Genomic DNA, 19264 nt, shown 5'->3' on the forward strand with positions numbered 1-19264 from the left:
AAGAAAGCGAATACAATGTTGTCATTTATGTCAAGAGGGTTGGAATATAAAAGCACTGTTGTGCTACTGAGACTTTATAAAGCTCTGGTTAGGCCCCATTTGGAGTACTGTGTCCGGTTTTGGTCCCCACACCTCAGGAAGGACATACTGGCACTGGAGCGTGTCCAGCAGAGATTCATACGAATGATCCCTGGAATGGTAGGTCTAACATACGAGGAACGGCTGAGGATCCTGGGATTGTATTCATTGGAGTTTAGAAGATTAAGGGGAGATCTAATAGAAACTTCCTGGGATTGTATTCATTGGAGTTTAGAAGATTAAGGGGAGATCTAATAGAAACTTACAAGATAATACATGGCTTGGAGAGGGTGGATGCTAGGAAATTGTTTACATTAGGCGAGGAGACTAGGACCCGTGGACACAGCCTTAGAATTAGAAGGGGTAAATTCAGAACAGAAATGCGGAGACATTTCTTCAGCCAGAGAGGGGTGGGCCTGTGGAATTCATTGCCACGGAGTGCAGTGAAGGCCGGGACACTAAATGTCTTCTAGGCAGAGATTGATAAATTCTTGATGTCACAAGGAATTAAGGGCTATGGGGAGAATGCGGGTAAGTGGAGTTGAAATGGCCATCAGCCATGATTGAATGGCGGAGTGGATGCGATGGGCCGAATGGCCTTACTTCCACTCCTATGTCTTATGGTCTTATCTGTTTCACATTCACCAAGTTTATCCAAATCCTCCTGAAGCTGCTTTACATCTTCCTTTGTATCATCCAAACATCTGGATATTACATTGTGATCTATATTGTGATCAGCTGTAGCCCAAATCCCGATCCTTGCAGTACCACTGAGTCACAGACTGTCAAAGTGAGAATGACCTATTTATTTCTACACTGTTTTCTGCATGCTAGTCAATCATTAATCCTTACAAGCACATTACTTCCTATTCCATGTGCTTTAATTTTGCTAGAGAAGCTTAACAAAAGTCTTCTGAAAATCCAGATATGTTGTCTATTGACTCCCCTTCATCAATTTTGCACGTAACATCCTCAAAGAACTCCCATAATTCCCTTTTCGCAAATCCATGCTGACTATGCTCAATCAGACCATTGGTATCGATTAATCATGTCCTTTATGACAGATTCCAGTACTTTTGGCATGTCCATAAGGACCCTCACCAACGTTTGCAGATGCACCACAGAGAGCATTCTATCAGAGTGCTTAATGGCCTGGTGCAGTAACTGCTCTGCCCAGGACCATAAGACACTCCAGAAGGTGGTGTGCACAGTCCAGATGATCACGGAAGCCAACCTCCCATTCATGGACTCCATTTACACTTCTCGTTGCCATGGAAAGGCTCCCACCCCAAAAGGTGGGGTCTTCCATCAGGTGGATGTTACAGAGGCTTGAACACATGCACCAAAAGGTTCAATAACAGCTGTTTCCCTGCCATTATTACTCTGCTGAAAGGACCTCTCTAACTTCAAATAACGTTGATCTTGTTTTGTGCATCTCCTATGCAGCTGTAACCCTGTATGCCTTGCTCTGTCTGAGCACCTTATGATCTGTATGTCTTGTTTGCTGTGATTTACCAGTACTGGTCACAAAACAAGGCTTTTCACTGTACGTAGGTACATGTGGCTACAATAAATCAAATCTAATAATTTTCCCTACTCCTGAGGTAAGGATGATGGGTTGGTAAGTTCCCTGTTTTATCCTTTGTTCCTTTCTTGAATCTTTGAGTGATGTTTGCAAGCTTCCAATCTACAGGAATCATTTCAGAAACTATGGAATTTTGGAAGATAATCACCAAGGCATTGGCTATTCTAATAGCTATTTCCTTCAACACTCTGGGATGCAGATCATCAGGTGCTGGGAACTCGAGTACAACTTTCTAATACTAATTTCCCTCAACTCCTCATTCTCCTTAGTCAACTGAACCTCTAATTCTGGGAGAACCCATGTATCTTCCTCAGTGAAAACAAACATAAGGTAATCATTTAACCTCTTGCCATTTTCTACTTGCCCACTATAAATTCTCCTAATTTTGCAGCAATGGTGGTTCATTTGTTTTAGTTAAATGCTTTCATCTTATGGATCAACAACATCCAAGAAGCTTGACACCATCCAGGATAAAGCAGCCGCTTGATTGGTACCACATCCACAAGCATTCATTCCCTCCACCACCGATGCTCAGTAGCAGCAGTGTGTACCATCTACAAGATGTACTGCAGAAACTCACCAAACATCCTCAGACAACACCATCCAAACCCATAACCATTCCATCTAGAAACACAAGGGCAGCAGATACATGGGAACACCACCACCTTCAAGTTCCCCTCCAAGTAACTCACCGTCCTGACTTAGAAATAGATCACCGTTCCTTCATCGTCGTTGTGTCAAAATCCTGGAATTCCCTCCCTAAGGGCATTGTGGGTCAACCTACAGCAGGTGGACGGCAGTGGTTCAAGAAGACAGCTCACCCCCACCTTCTCAAGGGGGAACTAGGGACGGGCAATAAATGCTGGGCCCAGCCAGTGACATCCATATCCCATAAAATGAATTTAAAAAGCTGTACATACTTTTCCAACTCTTTTTATGTCTTTTGCTATTAGCATTCATATTCTATTCTCCCTTTCCTAACTCTAACCCTATCACAGTTTCTTCATTCACTTTTGCTGTATTCTAACACTTTATCCACTTTTTTCTGACAGTTTTATAAACTTTTTTTGTAAGGCTGTGTAATTTTTAATGGATCTTTGACAGCCAGAATTGACTGACCTCTTGAGTTTTTGCACCATGAAGGAATGTATAATTGCTGTGGGTCATATTTCTTAAAGACAACCCATTGTCCAATATGTACAGTCATGCCTTTAATGAATTTTCCCAATCTACCTCAGTCAATATATTTTGTTAAAAGTGTGCAGCAAATTGGTGAGACCATTTCTGGAGTACTGGGAAAAGTTTTTGTCTCTTAGCTTAAGAAAGAACATAAACACATTAGAAAATGCAGAGAAATTTCACCTGACTGATTCCTGGGATAAGGATAGGCTGGACAGTTTAGGCTTGCATATACGTATAAAATTTGACTTGGATCAATGTAATTCTGTAATAAACACTGTGTAACCTCACTGGGGTCAGTATTACTCTGTATCATGCAGTATAAACACAGTTGGATCAGTGTTTGTTCTGTATATTGATGCAGTATTAAACTGCCAGTCTCACTTTCAGTTACTGCCTGATACCTGCAGCATTTAATTTTGACTTGGGAAGTCCCAGCCTGAAATAATAGAGAAAAGTGGAGAGAGTTCAGGGTGTGTTCAAATTGAATCATGCCCCCTGAGCACTGACTCTCCCTCTGTATCTGTCTACAGCACGTGGGCAGCAGCAGTACAAGAAAGTAGCTCACCTTCTCAAGGGAACTAGGGACAGGCAATAAATGTGTCCCCAGCCAATGATGCGCACATTTCATGGATGTATAGAAAATTGTTAGCAATAACTTTTCCAAGGAAAGAGGCATAAAGGTTTGGAGAGGGAATTCCAAATCCAGGTCTCAGGCAAGAACAGCTGCCAGTTTTATAAGGATCAAAATTGGGGATGTGAAATGGCCAGGTTCAGATACAGAGTTTATAAGGTGAACTCTATCCCAGTCCAACCTGATTCCCATACATATACCTTCTCAACTCTCCCCATTTGTGATCAGCTAAGTATGTAGATATGGGGCCACTGTTTCTAATGCTGATAAAATCTGGTCTACAATGCCCCTTGACTAAATTAAATGAATCAAAATCTTAGGTGACATCCTCAGTGAAAGTGGTGAGTTTGACGTACTCCTTGTCTTGTTTGCAGTCTTTGACAAAGTTGACCACACCATCCTCCTCTGTCAGCTCCTCTCCTTTACCCAGCTGCTACTGAAATCCTCATTCATCCCTTAACTGTAGGCTCCATATTCCAAATGCAGCTTTGACCCTCTGTAAATCTCAGCTCATCCAAAGTGCTGCTATGTACCCATTGTGCTCACTGACCTGCATAGATTCTCCATCTGGCAGCACTCCAAATTGTAAAATTCCCATCGTCATTTCTGAATATCTCCATAGCCTCACACCAAACTTCTCCAATTCCACAACCCTTTGAGATCTCTGCATTTCTCCAAACCTGGCCATTTCACATCCCCAATTTTGATCCTTATAAAACTGGCAGCTGTTCTTGCCTGGGACCTGGATTTGGAATTCCCTCTCTAAACCTTTATGCCTCTTTCCTTGGAAAAGTTATTGCTTACAATTTTTTATACATCCATGAAATGTGCGCATCATTGGCTGGGGACACATTTATTGCCTGTCCCTAGTTCCCTTGAGAAGGTGAGCTACTTTCTTGTACTGCTGCTGCCCACGTGCTGTAGGCAGGCCCACAATGCTCCATCTTCATTCCTGGGAAGGGGCGGGTTATGTTATGAAGGCAGGTTGAACGGTTGCTGTCAATATCTGTTGGAGTTTAGAAGAATGAGAGTGATCTTATTGAAGTAGATAAGATCTTGAAGGGAATGGGCAGGGTGGAACTGGACGACGTTTCCACTTTTGGGAAAGACTAAAACTGGAGGACACAGATTCAGAATAAGAAGTCTCCTTTCTCAGACAGAGTTGAGAAGATTTTCTTTCTATCAAAGGTTCATTAGAGCTTGGAGACTGAGTTTTTACCAAATTATTCCAAGCTGAGGGTGATAAGGGAGTGGAGAATTATGGGGAGCAGGTTGACAACTGGAGCTGAGATGAGAACCAGATCAGGCCCACTCTTACTGAGTGATGGAGCAGGCCGAGCAGCCCAAGTAGCCCACTCCTATGTGGATGTGATAGGAACGAAGTTCCAAAAACCTTGAATCAACAACTGTGAACAAACAGAACGGTGAGTGATTTGGAAGGGAACTTGTGGTTGGCGATGTTCCCGTATGTCTGCTGCTCTTGTCCTTCTAGATAGAAATGGTCATGGGTAAGGAAGGAACTGTCTCAGGAGCCGTGATGAATTTCTGCTTTGCATCTTGTACACTCTGCTGCCACTGTGCATCAACAGTGAAGGAAGTGAATATTGAAAGGGGTGGAGTTGGTGGCAATGAAGCCAGTTCTAGATGATGGAGTGCTCCTGGAACTGTACTCATCTCCTGGAACTGTACTCATCTCCTGGAACTGTACTCATCTACTGGAACTATACTCATCTAGACTAGTAGACAGTACATCTTCACACATGTGACTTGTGCCTTGCAGATAGCAGACAGGTTTTGGAGAGGCAGGAGGTGAGTTACTTGCTGTAGAATTCCAAATCTCTGACTTGCTCAGATTTAGTTCTGTTCTGGTCAATAGCAATGTTGACGATGTAGGATTCAATGATGGCAATCCCATTGAATCTCAAGGATTTGTTCCTGGTGGAAATGATCTTTGTGTGACACTTGTGTAGCACAACTGTTACTTGCTACATATCAACTTAAGTTTGGATATGGTCCAAGTCTTGCTGCAGATGGACACAGGCCCCACTTAAAAACAACTGATCTTCTCACTGGGCTTTCAGGTCACCCTGTGTTAACATCTCTAAGTGAGCTGGTGTCAATTCTTCATGGATGATTGATCCTATGAAGGTGACTTGTGACAGGTTTCTTTATTAAAGCTGCTTTATAAATGTAAGGTGTAGCTGAAACAATTTTAAACAAGGTTATGGGGAAAGAGAGAGGAGAAAGGGCTGGGACTAATTGGATAGATCTTTAAAGGAGTTGGCACAGGCTGGATGGCCTCAATCTGTGTGCTAATGGTTGATTACATGAACTGTTCTTTCTCCCTGTCAGAATTCTCTGTCAAACATCTGAGCAGCCTGCAAAGTCCCTGTGACTGGGATCCATACCCTCCAAGCCTGAGCTTCCTCCTCCGCCACTGATGAAGCTTCTTTCGGGTTCTGAATCACTCGCCCTGTACATCCCGAGAAATCCATAGGAACCAGGCAACTCTCCGAAACATTTGTCTGTGATGAAGGTGATGAATGGGAACATAGTCAGTTACATGTATGGAGAAGATGTTCATTCATTGCACCACCTCAAACATTCCCACAGACACTTGTTATATGTGCAGTGTAATAAGGGATTGTCACAAGAAATGAAGCCTGTCCCCAGAGTTTCCCAGTGCCCTTCAGCATTAGCAATAGCACAAACAGCTCTTCATTCACCCCCAAAGAATAACACCTCTGTTTGAAGCCCCTCCACTTGATTTGCCATCTCCCCATTAAGTTTATACCTTTATTTAATCCACATCTGATTTACCTGCTGATTTATCCCAAGCCCACCTGACTTAGCCTCATTTATTCCTGAAGCCTGCTGTTTGGTGCTCTGGCTGTAGACTGTCTCCACAGAGTGAAGTGACAGGTTAATCCACTAGGGAAGCATCACAGAGATTCCTATTTCTGTGGTTTTCTGCCATCCTTAATGCATTCCTCATCCCCCGATTCACACACACATACTCACCCACATACTCCCTCACGTACTCCCTCACATACTCCCTCACGTACTCACTCACGTACTCACTCACGTACTCACTCACGTACTCCCTCACATACTCCCTCACATACTCCCTCATATACTCCCTCACTCACTTGCCCACTCACTCATTCCAGGAGGACTCAACAGTCAGTTTCCACTTCCTAATCCAGCTCAGTGGCACCCCCTCAAATACAGCTGCCCAACTCCAAACCCATCCCCAGCCTCACATGGAACTACATCAGATGGACTGAGACCTTGTGGCTGGTCAGTGTGGCTCAGACCCCGGTTCACTAAATGTACAGCAGCTGCTGTTTGCCTTTTGAGTGAAATGAAATGAAGGATTAATGTTGGTGAGAAACCTGCTGAGGTCAGAGAAATTTCAAAATACCCGTCATTTCTGAAATAAATGCAAAACGTGATGTTCCGTCAATTTCACACAACTGTCAGAAGTGAAACTGAGAAAGCATGAAAACAGAAAATGGTTTCTCAATAATTAAATGATTCTGGAAATTATTAAATAATCAGTCGGTGTGTTGACAGGATTGATTGTGTCTCAGATTCAGGGGCACTGGGTCTTGGGGTGGTCTCAAAGATGGGAGAGGGGGCAGGAGGGGATGGGGAGGGGAGCAAAAAAAAGATGGGGGCAGGAGAGGATGGGCGAGTAGGGTGTGTGGGAATGGAGGGGATGGGGATGTGGGGTGGGGGTGATGTGGGGGCAGGAGGGGGGTGTGGGAGAATGGAGGCACACACTCACCATGATGGATGGCTGGAGCCAGGATTGCGGTTTCTTCTTTTGCTGCATTATCTGATAGTTGAGACAGAGTTGCTCACCCAGCTACAGAACAGAGAGATTGTTATCACAGAGAATCCCAGCAAACTTCACACAGGTCTATCTGGGGGAGATCCCAGCATCAGCCTGTACAGTCAGAGGCCATTCAATCCATCCTCTTGTTCCTGATCTGATTAATCCCAGTTCCCTCCTCTTACCCCATTAAAAATACACATGCTTCCTCTTGACACCAGTTTCCAGTTTAGTTCCTGAGACCTGAGGTTATGGGGAGTGAAATCCTAATTTCTGCTGTAGGGGATGGTTGGGATGGGAAAAGGCAGTGAAAAACAGCAGGACTGTCAGGAGGTGCCCCTGCCCGGTGCACTGCGTCCCTCACCACATCCTCAGATTCTCCCAGAAACATCATCATGATCATTAATGCCTCAGCCTGAGACATGTGTGCCACCCTCACACATACCTGGTCTTCATCAGAAATGTACTCATTGGTCAGACAAACCTTGAAGAGGCGAAATGCTGTCATCCAACACGTGCGACTTTGCTCATCATCCGAGCACAGCACTCCCAGATCACTCCGGCCATTATCCGACCTGTGAAACTATTGATGGGAAGAACATTATCAACAGGAGACACAGCCTGAGAGAGGTTACTGACTGACAGGGTGAGGGAGCTGGAACACAGTCGACTGTGGCAGTGAGTTTGGAAGGAGGAGCTCAGTGGGATTGGGAACATGCACTTAGGGTCGGCGGGGGAGCATGGCAAATATTGAAGAGGATAATGTGGGTCAAGATGTTGCTTTTTTGAGGTAAGATAACGCAAATTAGAGTTGTGAGCGTGTGGTCTGGATCGAGGGGCAGTTTTTGATGTGCCGTACTGAGACCTAGTCTACAGTGGGTGGTGTAGTGCAGCCTGTTCCAAGGTGGAATAGCCAGGCTCAGGACTGAGGGCCTGCAACTGGGAACGGGACTGATGGTAAGGATTGACAGACACAGACAGAGACATAGACACACACACACACACAAACAGACACACACACACAAAGACAAAGAGACATGCACATAAACATATACAGACACACACACAAAAAGGCAGAGAGACACAAAGGCAAACATACACGCGCACACACAAACATACACACAGACAAACAGACACACAGATAAACACACACACACACAAATGGAGGGAATAGTCTCTGCGGAATGTTGATAGAGGTGGGGAGGGAAATATATCTCTGGTGGTGGGTTCTGACTGTAGATGGGGGAAATGGTGGAGAACGATGTGATATATCCGGATGTTGGTGTGGTGGAAGGTGAGGACCGGGGGGGGGTTCTGTTCTTGTTGCGGTTGGAGGGTTCAAGGGCAGAGGTGCAGAATGGAGGAGATGTGATGGACGGCATTGTTGACCATGTGGGAGGGGAAATTGTGGTCCGTGAAATAGGAGGCTATCTGGAATGTTCTGGAGTCAAATCGCCCCTCCTGGGAGCAGGTGTGGCGGAGGTGGAGGAATTGGGAGTAAGGGGTAGCATTTTTACAGGGAGGGAGTTGTGACAGCAGGTGCAGCCCAGGTAGCCAAGGGAGTCGATGGGTTTGACATAGATGTCCGTGTTGGGTCAGTCACCGGAGATGGAGATGGAGGGGTTCAGGAAGGGGAGGGAGTCTCCGAAATGGCCCAGGTGAATTTGAGGTCAGGGTGGAAGGTGTTTGTGAAGTTGATGAACTGTTCTACCTCCTTGTGGGAGCACGAGGTGGCGCCGATACAGTCATCAATGTAGCGGGGGGAGAAGTGGGGAATGGTGCCGGTGTAACTATGGAAGATGGATTATTCCACATACCCAACAAGGAGACAGGCATTGCTGGGCACATGCAGGTGCCCGTGGCTACCCCTTTAGTCTGAAGGAAGTGGGAGGATTCAAAGGAGAAGTTGTTGAGGGTGAGGATCAGTTCTGCCAATCGAATGAATGTGTTGGTGGAAGGGTACTAGTTGGGTCATTGGGAGAGGAAGAAATGGAGGACTTGGAGGCCTTCCCTGTGCTGGATGGATGTGTACAGGGACTGGATGTCCATGGTGAAGATAAGATGTTGGGGGCCGGGGAAACTAATGCCATGGAGGAGGAGAAGGGCGTGGGTGGTGTCCTGAATGTATGTGGAGAGTTCCTGGAGCAAGGGGGACAGGATGGTGTCAGGAAATGAGGAGATACATTCAGTGGGGCAGGAGCAGGCGGAGACAATGGGTCGACCGGGGCAGTCAGGTTTGTGAATTTTGGGTAGGACATAGAATTGGATGGTGTATGGTTCCGGGAGTATGAGGTTGGAGATACCCTGAGGTGATGAGGTTGTGGATGATCTGGGAGATAATGGTTTGGTAATGGAAGGTGAGGTTGTAGTCTATGGGGCAGTAGGAGGAGATGTCCGTGAGTTGGTGCCTGACTTTGACAATGGAGAGGTCAGTGTGCCAAACTACCACTGCTCTGCATTCTCCCCCCAACCTCCCTATCCCATCCTCTGGTTTGATGGTAAGGTTGGAGTTGGAGCAGAGGGATTGGATGGTTGTGGTTTGTGAGGGTGAGAGGTTGGAGTGGGGGAGAGGGGTGGACAGGTTGGGGCGGTGAATGTCACGGTGGCAGCAGTAAAAGATACCCAAAGCGCATTCACATGAACTGTAGTAAATCCTACCACCTGGTGGTTAATATCTGAATTACACAGACACACACTCACAGTTAGACACACACACACACACACACAGACACACACACACAGACACACACACACAATACTGTGTTCTACCTTTATGCAGAATCCAAACTCTGTTGGTGTGTGGTACATCTTTCTGTTTGTTACTGTGTAAATGTTACTCTCATTCACATCAGCAAAATACTGAAGGTGCCTCGGTTCCTGGCAAATAAAGCAGAAGAAGAAGGACAGGAATATAAGGATGGGGAGCTGGCACAACTGCATTGCAACTGCAGTATTTTCCACTTCACTGAATGTCCTGATGTCCTTTCCAGTCAAATAGGTAATTTCTGAAATATAATCTTATGATCCCAGCAAATATTAATGCTGGCCAAGTTAGATCTCAAAATGAAACCTGGCTACATAGATCATATGTTTAATTTTTGCAGTTGGTTACTGTGGTGATTAGTTACTGAAATATATTCATTCATGGCTGTAGATATTGTTCAAGAACATGTTTATTACACAAAAGAAGAAGTGAATAAACAAAAGCTATATAAAGAAGACAGAAAGATCTTAAACTTTAAACATCAAAACAAAGTTTCAATCTGTTCCAATACTATCAGTTAGGGAGATTCAATCCCAGGGAAGGATCTCTGGGATCTTAGCTATTTTTAAATCATTAATATTTTCTTTGGACTGCGGACAGTTTTGTAATTTCTTTCCAAGTCCTCTGGCATGAACCTTTCACAATTCTGACAGCTTAAACCTTTTCAGTTCTAACAGCCTCCAACTAGATTTCCATCCAACCTCCCCTGGCTTGGAAGCTCCACAGGCTAGAAACTGCTGAGGGAACTGGTCAAGTTGAACTGATGCCATGACTCATTCACACCAACCTCAGAGGGCAGGTATCTCACCTAGTGCAGGAAAATCTACTCAAGGTAAATCCAGGTGCACTGAGCGCTGACATTGCTTCAGTCCAGTTTATTTTACAGGAGCTGGCAGAGGTGATGAATCATTGAGACATTGGGCAGCCTACGGGTTCAAGCAGGACCAGAATGGAATAGGCAGAGGTAGACGTGTAAGTTAGTCTGTCTCACATGGCCGCTGATGCAAGTGTGGTCTGTGGTTCCATTTGTGCCTCTGTGCCTGAAGGTATTGGTTCAATCTCCATCCCAGACACTCCCAGCAAAGGGAGTGTGGGACTAGGCTGCATTCACCCAATTCTGTCTTGAAAGTTAAATCTGAATCCACGTCAACCACGGCCCAGTGTGTTCCAGATCATAACACATCACTAAGGGAAAAGCATTCTCCTCATCTTCTCACTATGTCTCTCTCTCTCTCTCCAAATCTGTGTCCCCTGGCTGCCAACAGTCCTGCCACTGGGAACAGTTTCTCCTGATTCAAACAGGACAAAGGGAATGCTCACTGATAACATCTGCCCCTTTCTTCTACTGTTCTTACTTTGCATTCCATTCCTTATTTCAGACAGAATAAACGAAACACTTGGGAATGAAAGGGCCTGTAACAGCTGGACAGGGAACTGAAGCAAGGGCCTGAAGCAGAGAGCTGGAGTGAGCAGTGATATTCAGACTGCAGGGAGGTTTGTGGCGGGGGTGGGGGGGGGGGGGGTGCCTCAGGATTCTGCTCTTTTGGAAATAAATCCAAAGCCTCTGTTTGATACACAATATAATTTCAAAGGGAACACAAAGCTCTGAAATGGAGTGAAGAGGATAGTAACAGACTTCAGGAAAAGATAAAATGGGAAAATGGATAAGAAAAGCACAGCTGAGATATAACTCACAGAAGCGTGGTGAGATACATCATGGTGGAAAGAATGAGAGAAAAAAGGGTATGATTGTAAAGGGTGTGTAGGATATAGGTACAAATATTTGGATATGACAGAACAAATTGAGAAGCTGTAAAAAATACAGGCTTTTTAACTTTATAATTCTAGTTCACTGCAACAATTTGCCAAGTCTCTTTCAACAACCCCTTTTAAACCCCTGACCTCTACCATCCAGAAGGATGAAGGCAACAAATATACAAGAATACCACCATCTGAAAGTTTCCTCTAATCCTCACACCAAAGTCAACCTGCCTGGTTTAAAATGTAAACAAAGCCTGACAGTTAACTGTCCATCATCATTCACAAGTGCACTCTCTATGACAATGCCTCTGTCAACCAGAGTCCACTTACAAATTAGTCCATACTCTCCTCTTGTGCAGTATAAAGGACAGTTTCCCCCTGAATGGTATTCTTCTGAAAAGTCCTGATGGGTGCAAGACAAAGTGTATATACGTTTAGCAACATACAGCTCAAAATGGGTGAGTCTAGGGCACTACCCTAGGGACCTCTGGTCAAGATGTCCTTGGACTGAGATGACTGACATCCAATAACTACTACCATCTTCCTTTGTGTCAGGTATGACTCCAATGTACAAAGAACATTGCCCTGGTTCCCAGTGACTCCAGTGTTGCCAGGCCTCCTTAATGCCACACTCAGTGAAATATGGCCTTGATGTTGCTAGGAGTCACTCTGACCTCACCACTGGGAATCAGCGCCTTTGTCCATGTTTAATCAAGGCTATAATGAGGCCAGGTACTGAGTAGTCTTGTCAGAGAGCAGGTTATTGCTAAGTAATGGTCATTTGATGTCACTGTTGATTGAGTACAATGAGATTCATGTAAATCAAGGGTGTATAACAGATGAGGCGAGAGCGTGGTGCTGGAAAGCACAGCAGGTCAGGCAGCATCTGAAGGAGCAGGAGAATCGACATTTCAGGCCTAAGCCCTTCATCAGTAAGAGAGAAGACGCCACTTTAGAATGAGGATGTGAAGAGAGAATTCTTAGACATTACTCTTGCGAGTTCTAATTGATAACCTACCAACACAGGTTTAAATCAAGAAACAATGTAGTATATAAGCCATTGAAGAACTTCACTTAGAGATGAGACCCAATAGCATCAGGAACAGTGTAAATGCAGACCCAGAGTCTGAAGAGATTTCCTACAAGATGATCCCAATGAGCAGAAAGCAGCATTGGCTTAAATAACAATATAACGAATCAATATACCCTGCCATCACTTTGCTGTTAATCAAGAGCAAACTGGGACAGAAATTGACTGGTTTGGATTTGCCCTGCTTTTTGTGGACAAGACATACCTGGGAGGTTTCCCAAAGCCAGTTTTGCAGCTGTCCTGGAACAGCTGATTAGAGGTGGGGTTGGTTCTGGAACACAAGTCTCTCGGACTATTTCTGGAATGTTGTCAGGGTTTATAGCCTATGCTGGCAGAAGACCATAAGAACATAGGAACATAATAAATAGTACCAGAAGCAAACCATTTTAAACATTCAACTCAACTCTGCCAAACATCACAACTGATCTTCGACTTTATTTCACTTACCCACATCGTCACCATAAATTTTAATTCCCTCAGTACCCAAACCTCTATTGATCTCTGACCTGAACAGACTGAGTAAACCTCTACAGCTCTCTAGGATATAGAATGCCAAAATGTCCAACCCTTTCAGTGAATAATCTCCATCATCAATGGCCAACTCCTGACTCTAGGCTCCCTCACTAGGGAAGATACTTTCCCTTCCCTATCCTGTCAAAATGTAAGAACTGAATGAGAACTCCTCACATTCTTCCAAACTCTCAGAAATATAGCTGTACTCAATCTCTCCTCAGGGGACAACCCTTTCTTGCTAGGAACTGGTCTAATGAATCTGAACGACACCGTCTCTAAGGTAAATCTAACTTTCTTTCAGCTGGAGACCAAAGCCATGTCTCATTGCAGCAAGACTTCTAAACTCTTCTATTTCAATCTCTAAACTGGAAAGACGAACATACCATGTGATTTCCTCGTTGTTTCCACCTGCCTATTGACTTTCTGTGCTTCATTTACAAGGACGCCAGATCCTCAATGAATACTCTCAGGTTCCAGGTTAAAGGTCATGTTAATAAGATTGTGATGTGAATCAGGAAGGTAATAGTTGACGTTAGTAGTCGCCTGTAAGTGTCTGAGAAGAGAGATGGAATGAGCTGTAGCAGAGAGAAAGATGAACTTCCCAAGAAATGCAGAATGTACCTTGATACAAACAGTTTTGGAGAAACATACCAGAGGTAGACCTAAGTCACTCACAGACAGAGAGAAACCTCCCTGATCAGATCCAATTAATATTCAAAATGGAATCCAACCACAAATCAAATACCAACATCAGTTTAACATCAGTTAGTAATATTCTGCTTTATAACTTCTCAATTCTGTTACTCATTGATATTTTCAATTCGCACAAATTCTGCAAAAAGTCAACATTTGAATGATGTCAGTCTGTGTCTGACCCTCCAATTCCTCCAAGTCTCTTACATGTTGACTGCCAAGCATCAGAAAACATCAAACAACCTGATAATCCCCCAAACTAGTTTCACAATCTTCAAAAACCTGACTTTACACTAAATCTGTTACCTCAGTTGTTGAATGCACTTTTAAGTCTTTAAAGAGTTTTGTGACAACAACACACAAAGGAACATTAGCCTTTAGTTCCCTCTGTATGTTTGAAAGCTGCTTTAGTGTATTAACTTTAATTTCAGGATTTAACTTGGCAGATTCTCGGGCCACAGATAGTTCAAGTCCCTTCTCTTTCGACATTATACACTCATGGGGTCAGCTAATCAGTGAGAAAGTGGTTAATGCTTCAATTTAAGTAAAAGAATGCTTCAGATCCAATAGCAAAATGATACATCATAAACATTTAGTAGAAGTAAACTTATACAATTGGTTATGAATGATAACCTTGAGCAATATCTGCACAGTAATTGCCATGGACAGAACAATGAAAAACTATAGGTTCCCCATGCTCCTGAGCAATTCAAAAAAGATACAAGCTTTGAAGATATTCCTCTTATTTGCTGAGAATGACTCTCTATGTGTGAATGCATGTTGCTGCTAGCAATGTAAATGAGCAATGTTATGGGCTCAACTGATTATTTGCAAATGATTAGTAGCAGTGCATTCAGGATTATTTAGTAAGTAGAAGCTCAGTAGCAGCAGTGTGTACCATCTGTAAGATGCTTAATCAGCACCTTCCATAATCTCGACCATCTAGAAGGACATGGGCAGCAGATATATGGGAACACCATAACCTGAAGGTTCCTCTCTAAGCCACTCACCATCTTGGAAATATATTGCCATTCTGTCAATAGGTCAAAATCTTGGAATTCCTTCTCCAATAGCATTGTGGGTCAACCTATACTACATGGACTGCAGTGGTTAAAGAAGGCAGCTCACCCCTACCTTCTTAAGGGACAACCAGGGATGTAGTAAATGCTGGCCCAGCCGATTAATGGCTATGTCCCATCATAAAATTGCAGAGGTGAGATGAGAGTGACTGCTTTTAACATCAAGGTCTCTTTTGGTATCAAGGAGCCCTAGTAAAACTGTGCTCAATGGGAATCAGGAGGAAAACACTCCATTATTTGGAGTCATGCCTGGTACATAGGAAGATGGTTGTGGCTGTTGGAGGTCAGGTAATCTCTGCAGGAGTTCCTCAGGGTAGTGCTCGAGGCTCAACAATCTTCAGCTGCTTCAACAATGACCTTGCCTCCATCATAAGGTCAGAGTAAGGATGTTTGCCAATGATTGCACAATGTTCAGAACCATTCACAGCTCCTCAGATACTGAAGCAGAACAAGCCTATTTACAGCGAGTCCTGGACAACATCCAGGCTTGGGCTGATGAGTGACAACTAACATTTGCACAGCACAATTGCCAGGCATGACTATCTCCAACAAGAGATAATCTAACCATCTCTCCTTGCTGTTCAATGGCATTGCCATCACTGATTCCCCTTTATCAATAACCTTGGGGTTATCATCAACCAGAAGCTGAATTGGATTAGCCATAGAAATACTGTGGCTACAACAGCAGGTCAAAGGCTAGGAATTCTGCAGAGCTTAACTCATCTCCTGTCTTTCCATTGCCTGCATATCATTTACAAGACTCGATGAAAAATGTTATTAGTTATCCCAACTTGCTTGGATACGGACGGCTCCCACAACACTCAAAACACTTGGCATGATCCAGGACAAAGCAGCCCACTTGACTGTCCCCACTTTCACCATCTACTCCCTACACCAACGATGCTCAGTGGCAACAGTGTGTATTACCTCCAATATTCACACAGCCTTCTTTGACATCACCTTCCAAACCTGCCACCTCTACCAGATCGGAACATGGCTGCAGATGTTTGGCAAAACCACTACCTGAAAGCTCCCCTCCAAGCTACACACCGTCCTGGTTTGGATATATATGAAGATGGCAGCAGCAGCGGAGTAGGGGCAGTGTTTTCAGGCTTTGTGTCTGTACACTCCAGTTCTAGCTCACCTGGCTGGACACATTAATCTTTGTTTTGTTTTGTTTTGTTTCTTAATTTCTCTTTTGTATCAAAGTTCACCTTTTCTTCTTTTCTGCAGCCTGCGGTGGTGATGGCAGTGTGGTGGATCCGATGTCCATTCCTCGTGGCCATGGCTTTATCGAAAGTTTCATTGTCAGTGGGTCTGGTCTGATCCTCCTGGTGGTGGCAGGGTGGCGGTTTCAGCAGCAGCTAGAACAGCAGCAGCGGGCTGGTTCCGGTTCCTTCCCCATGGCTTCAGGTGGTGACAGCTTGAACAATGGCTTCAGCATTGGCAATTTGTTGGGTCCGATCTGTCCCTGCTGGCAATGGTGGTGATGCAGTGTAGGATCCTTTGATGTCAGTTTTGGCCGTGGCAGCATGGTGGGTCAGGTCTGGAAATCCTTGCTTTGGCTGCTTCAGGGATGGCTTTAGCAGCAGCAGCCCATAGCCACACCATAAACTCAGGAGTCGTGGTGGGGAGGCGGGGGGGTAGAAAGAGATGAACTTTGTCTTAACCTGGTCTCAAATATTTCTTTTTAAAATTTCTGTAATTAAAACGGTGTCAAATTACATCATAGAGTCCTAGAGATGTACAGCATGGAAACAGACCCTTCAGTCAAACCCGTCCATGCCGACCAGATATCCCAACCCAATCTAGTGGCACCTGCCAGCATCCGGCCCATATCCCTCCAAACCCTTCCTATTCATATACCCATCCAAAGGCCTCTTAAATGTTGCAATTGTACCAGCCTCCACCACATCCTCTGGCAACTTATACAAATCTCACTGTATTTTCATAAATACAAGTGACAATAAATTGCTATTCTATTGCTATTCTAAATATATCATCATTCTTTCTGTGTCACTGGGTTAAAATCCTGGAACTCCTCCCTAACAGCATCCTAATAGGGTGGACCTATATTGAGTGCAGTGGTTCTCAAGGACAGCTGACCACCACTTCTCCAGAACAATCAGGGAAAGGCGTAAAATATTGGTTTAGCCAGAAATAACCATGTTCAGCAAATTAATACAAAAATATACTGCACCCATAGTTCTTTTGGTTTTTACAAAAAAGTAACAACTGGTTTACTATAAATCAGCCACGTTTGTAATGGGGCTGAATTACCTGGCTAAATGTGACAAGTTTCCAACTTTTTGTGAAATAGCCAGGAGTTTGGGGAGCAAACCCCTTTCTGCATGGGAATGCCTTGGCCAATCAGGGTTGACTTTCCAACCAATTTGCTCCTGCAGTACAGAAAGCATTGAGCTGGTTTGCAATTTGGTATTCTTGTATTTGCCCCTCTGAGGGGAGATGAAAAGCTTTGCCATCGTGTCTTTGTTAATCTCAATGTAGGAATCAATTGTGTCACCTGATGCAAATCTGAATAGACCAGAATCATGTGACACCTTTCTGTGATGTATGAAATGATTTATATAATATATAGATATATATATACATGTATGTATGGTGATATATATGCGAGGAGAATGTTACTGAATGCACAATACGGAACTGATGTCAGCACTTACCTTGGACATTCCCTTTGTGGAGTAATAGAGCCCAGATCTCCTCAGGAAGAAATACAAACGTCTCCAAGTTTTCTTTCCTTTATCCTTAATGTGGAGAAACCCCTGAATCTCAGGACAGTTCTGAGCATTGAGAAAATTCTGGAGGAAAGAAAAAGTTTTGTTTAAATTACTGATAACTAAACAAAGCTTCTTCGGCCTTTTGATAATGTGAGCCATTCAGGGGAAGAGCCCTCTACAAATCATTCTGGGCCTTTCTACATTCAGAACCACCTTTATCTGTGATTGCCACAACTCAGTGCACGACCCTGCCATTCAGACCAGTCCAATCAATCAGAAACACCAGATGGACCTCTCAGCATCAGCGCAGGCACCAAACATTATAATGGCAAACACAGCGCTGTCAATCCTGCAAAGTCTACATTCCTAATATCTGGAGTCTTGAGCCAAAATTGGGAGAGCTGTCTCACAGATTCATCAAGCAACAGCCTGACATAGTCATACTCACGGAATCATCCCTTAGAGATCCCTGTCCATAGATACAACTTCCGAGATAACACCCAGATTGTCCCTAGGTATGTCCATTCTCAATAGCAGGACAGACCCACAGTCATTGTGGAGGCAAAGTCCTATCTTCACACTGAGAATAACCTCCAGGGTTCTGTGGCAGTCTCACTGTGCTAAAAGGGACAGACTTTGAGCAGATCCAGCAACTCAAAATTGGGTGTCCATGAGGTGCTGTGGTAATTAGAAGCACAATTGTATTCCATCCATAACCCATGAACCAGCATTATCTCCACTCTCATTCCCATCAAATCAGGGTATTAACCCTGGTTCAATTAGGGCAGCGCTATCATGCCCAAAAATGAGGTGATAACCTGGGGAAGCAACAACACAGAACAATTTACACACCAAACTGCAGGTGCATGATGCAATGGAAGGGGTCAAGTAATCCCAGTAAGCAGACAAGTCTTTTCCCTGGGGTAGGGGTGTGGGGTCCAGAACTAGAGGGCATAGGTTTTGGATGTACCTCACCTGTGTGTGATGTGAGTGTGTCAGTGTGTAACTCACCAGCGTGTGCTGTGAGTGTGTCAGGGTGTACCTCACCTGTGTGTGCTGTGTGTCAGTGTGTAACTCACCTGTGTGAGCGTGAGTTTGTCAGTGTGTAACGTACCTGTGTGAGCGTGAATTTGTCAGTGTGTACCTCACCTGTGTGAGCTGTGAGTGTGTCAGTGTGTAACTCACCTGTGTGAGCGTGAGTGTGTCAGTATGTAACCTGTGTGAGCTGTGAGTGTGTCAGTGTGTAACTGACCTGTGTGAGCTGTGAGTGTGTCAGTGTGTAACTTACCTGTGTGAGCGTGAATTTGTC

General features: G+C 44.3%; 1 protein-coding gene across 6 annotated transcripts in view; it reads right to left on the bottom strand.

Annotated features, from left to right (window-relative positions):
• Window positions 1-19264, bottom strand: part of LOC122539703 (growth factor receptor-bound protein 7-like) — a 151937-nt gene that overhangs the window by 7391 nt on the left and 125282 nt on the right. For all 6 annotated transcript variants that reach the window (XM_043674708.1, XM_043674707.1, XM_043674704.1 and 3 more), the window contains 5 exons: window positions 17899-18036; window positions 10084-10191; window positions 7799-7897; window positions 7267-7347; window positions 5885-6001 (listed from right to left, as the gene is read on the bottom strand). In XM_043674708.1, the coding sequence (XP_043530643.1) occupies window positions 5885-6001; window positions 7267-7347; window positions 7799-7897; window positions 10084-10191; window positions 17899-18036 (543 nt within the window). The remainder of the gene's footprint in view (window positions 1-5884; window positions 6002-7266; window positions 7348-7798; window positions 7898-10083; window positions 10192-17898; window positions 18037-19264) is intronic.

The sequence above is a fragment of the Chiloscyllium plagiosum genome, chromosome 33, assembly GCF_004010195.1.
Source record: "Chiloscyllium plagiosum isolate BGI_BamShark_2017 chromosome 33, ASM401019v2, whole genome shotgun sequence".
Lineage (NCBI taxonomy): Eukaryota > Metazoa > Chordata > Chondrichthyes > Orectolobiformes > Hemiscylliidae > Chiloscyllium > Chiloscyllium plagiosum.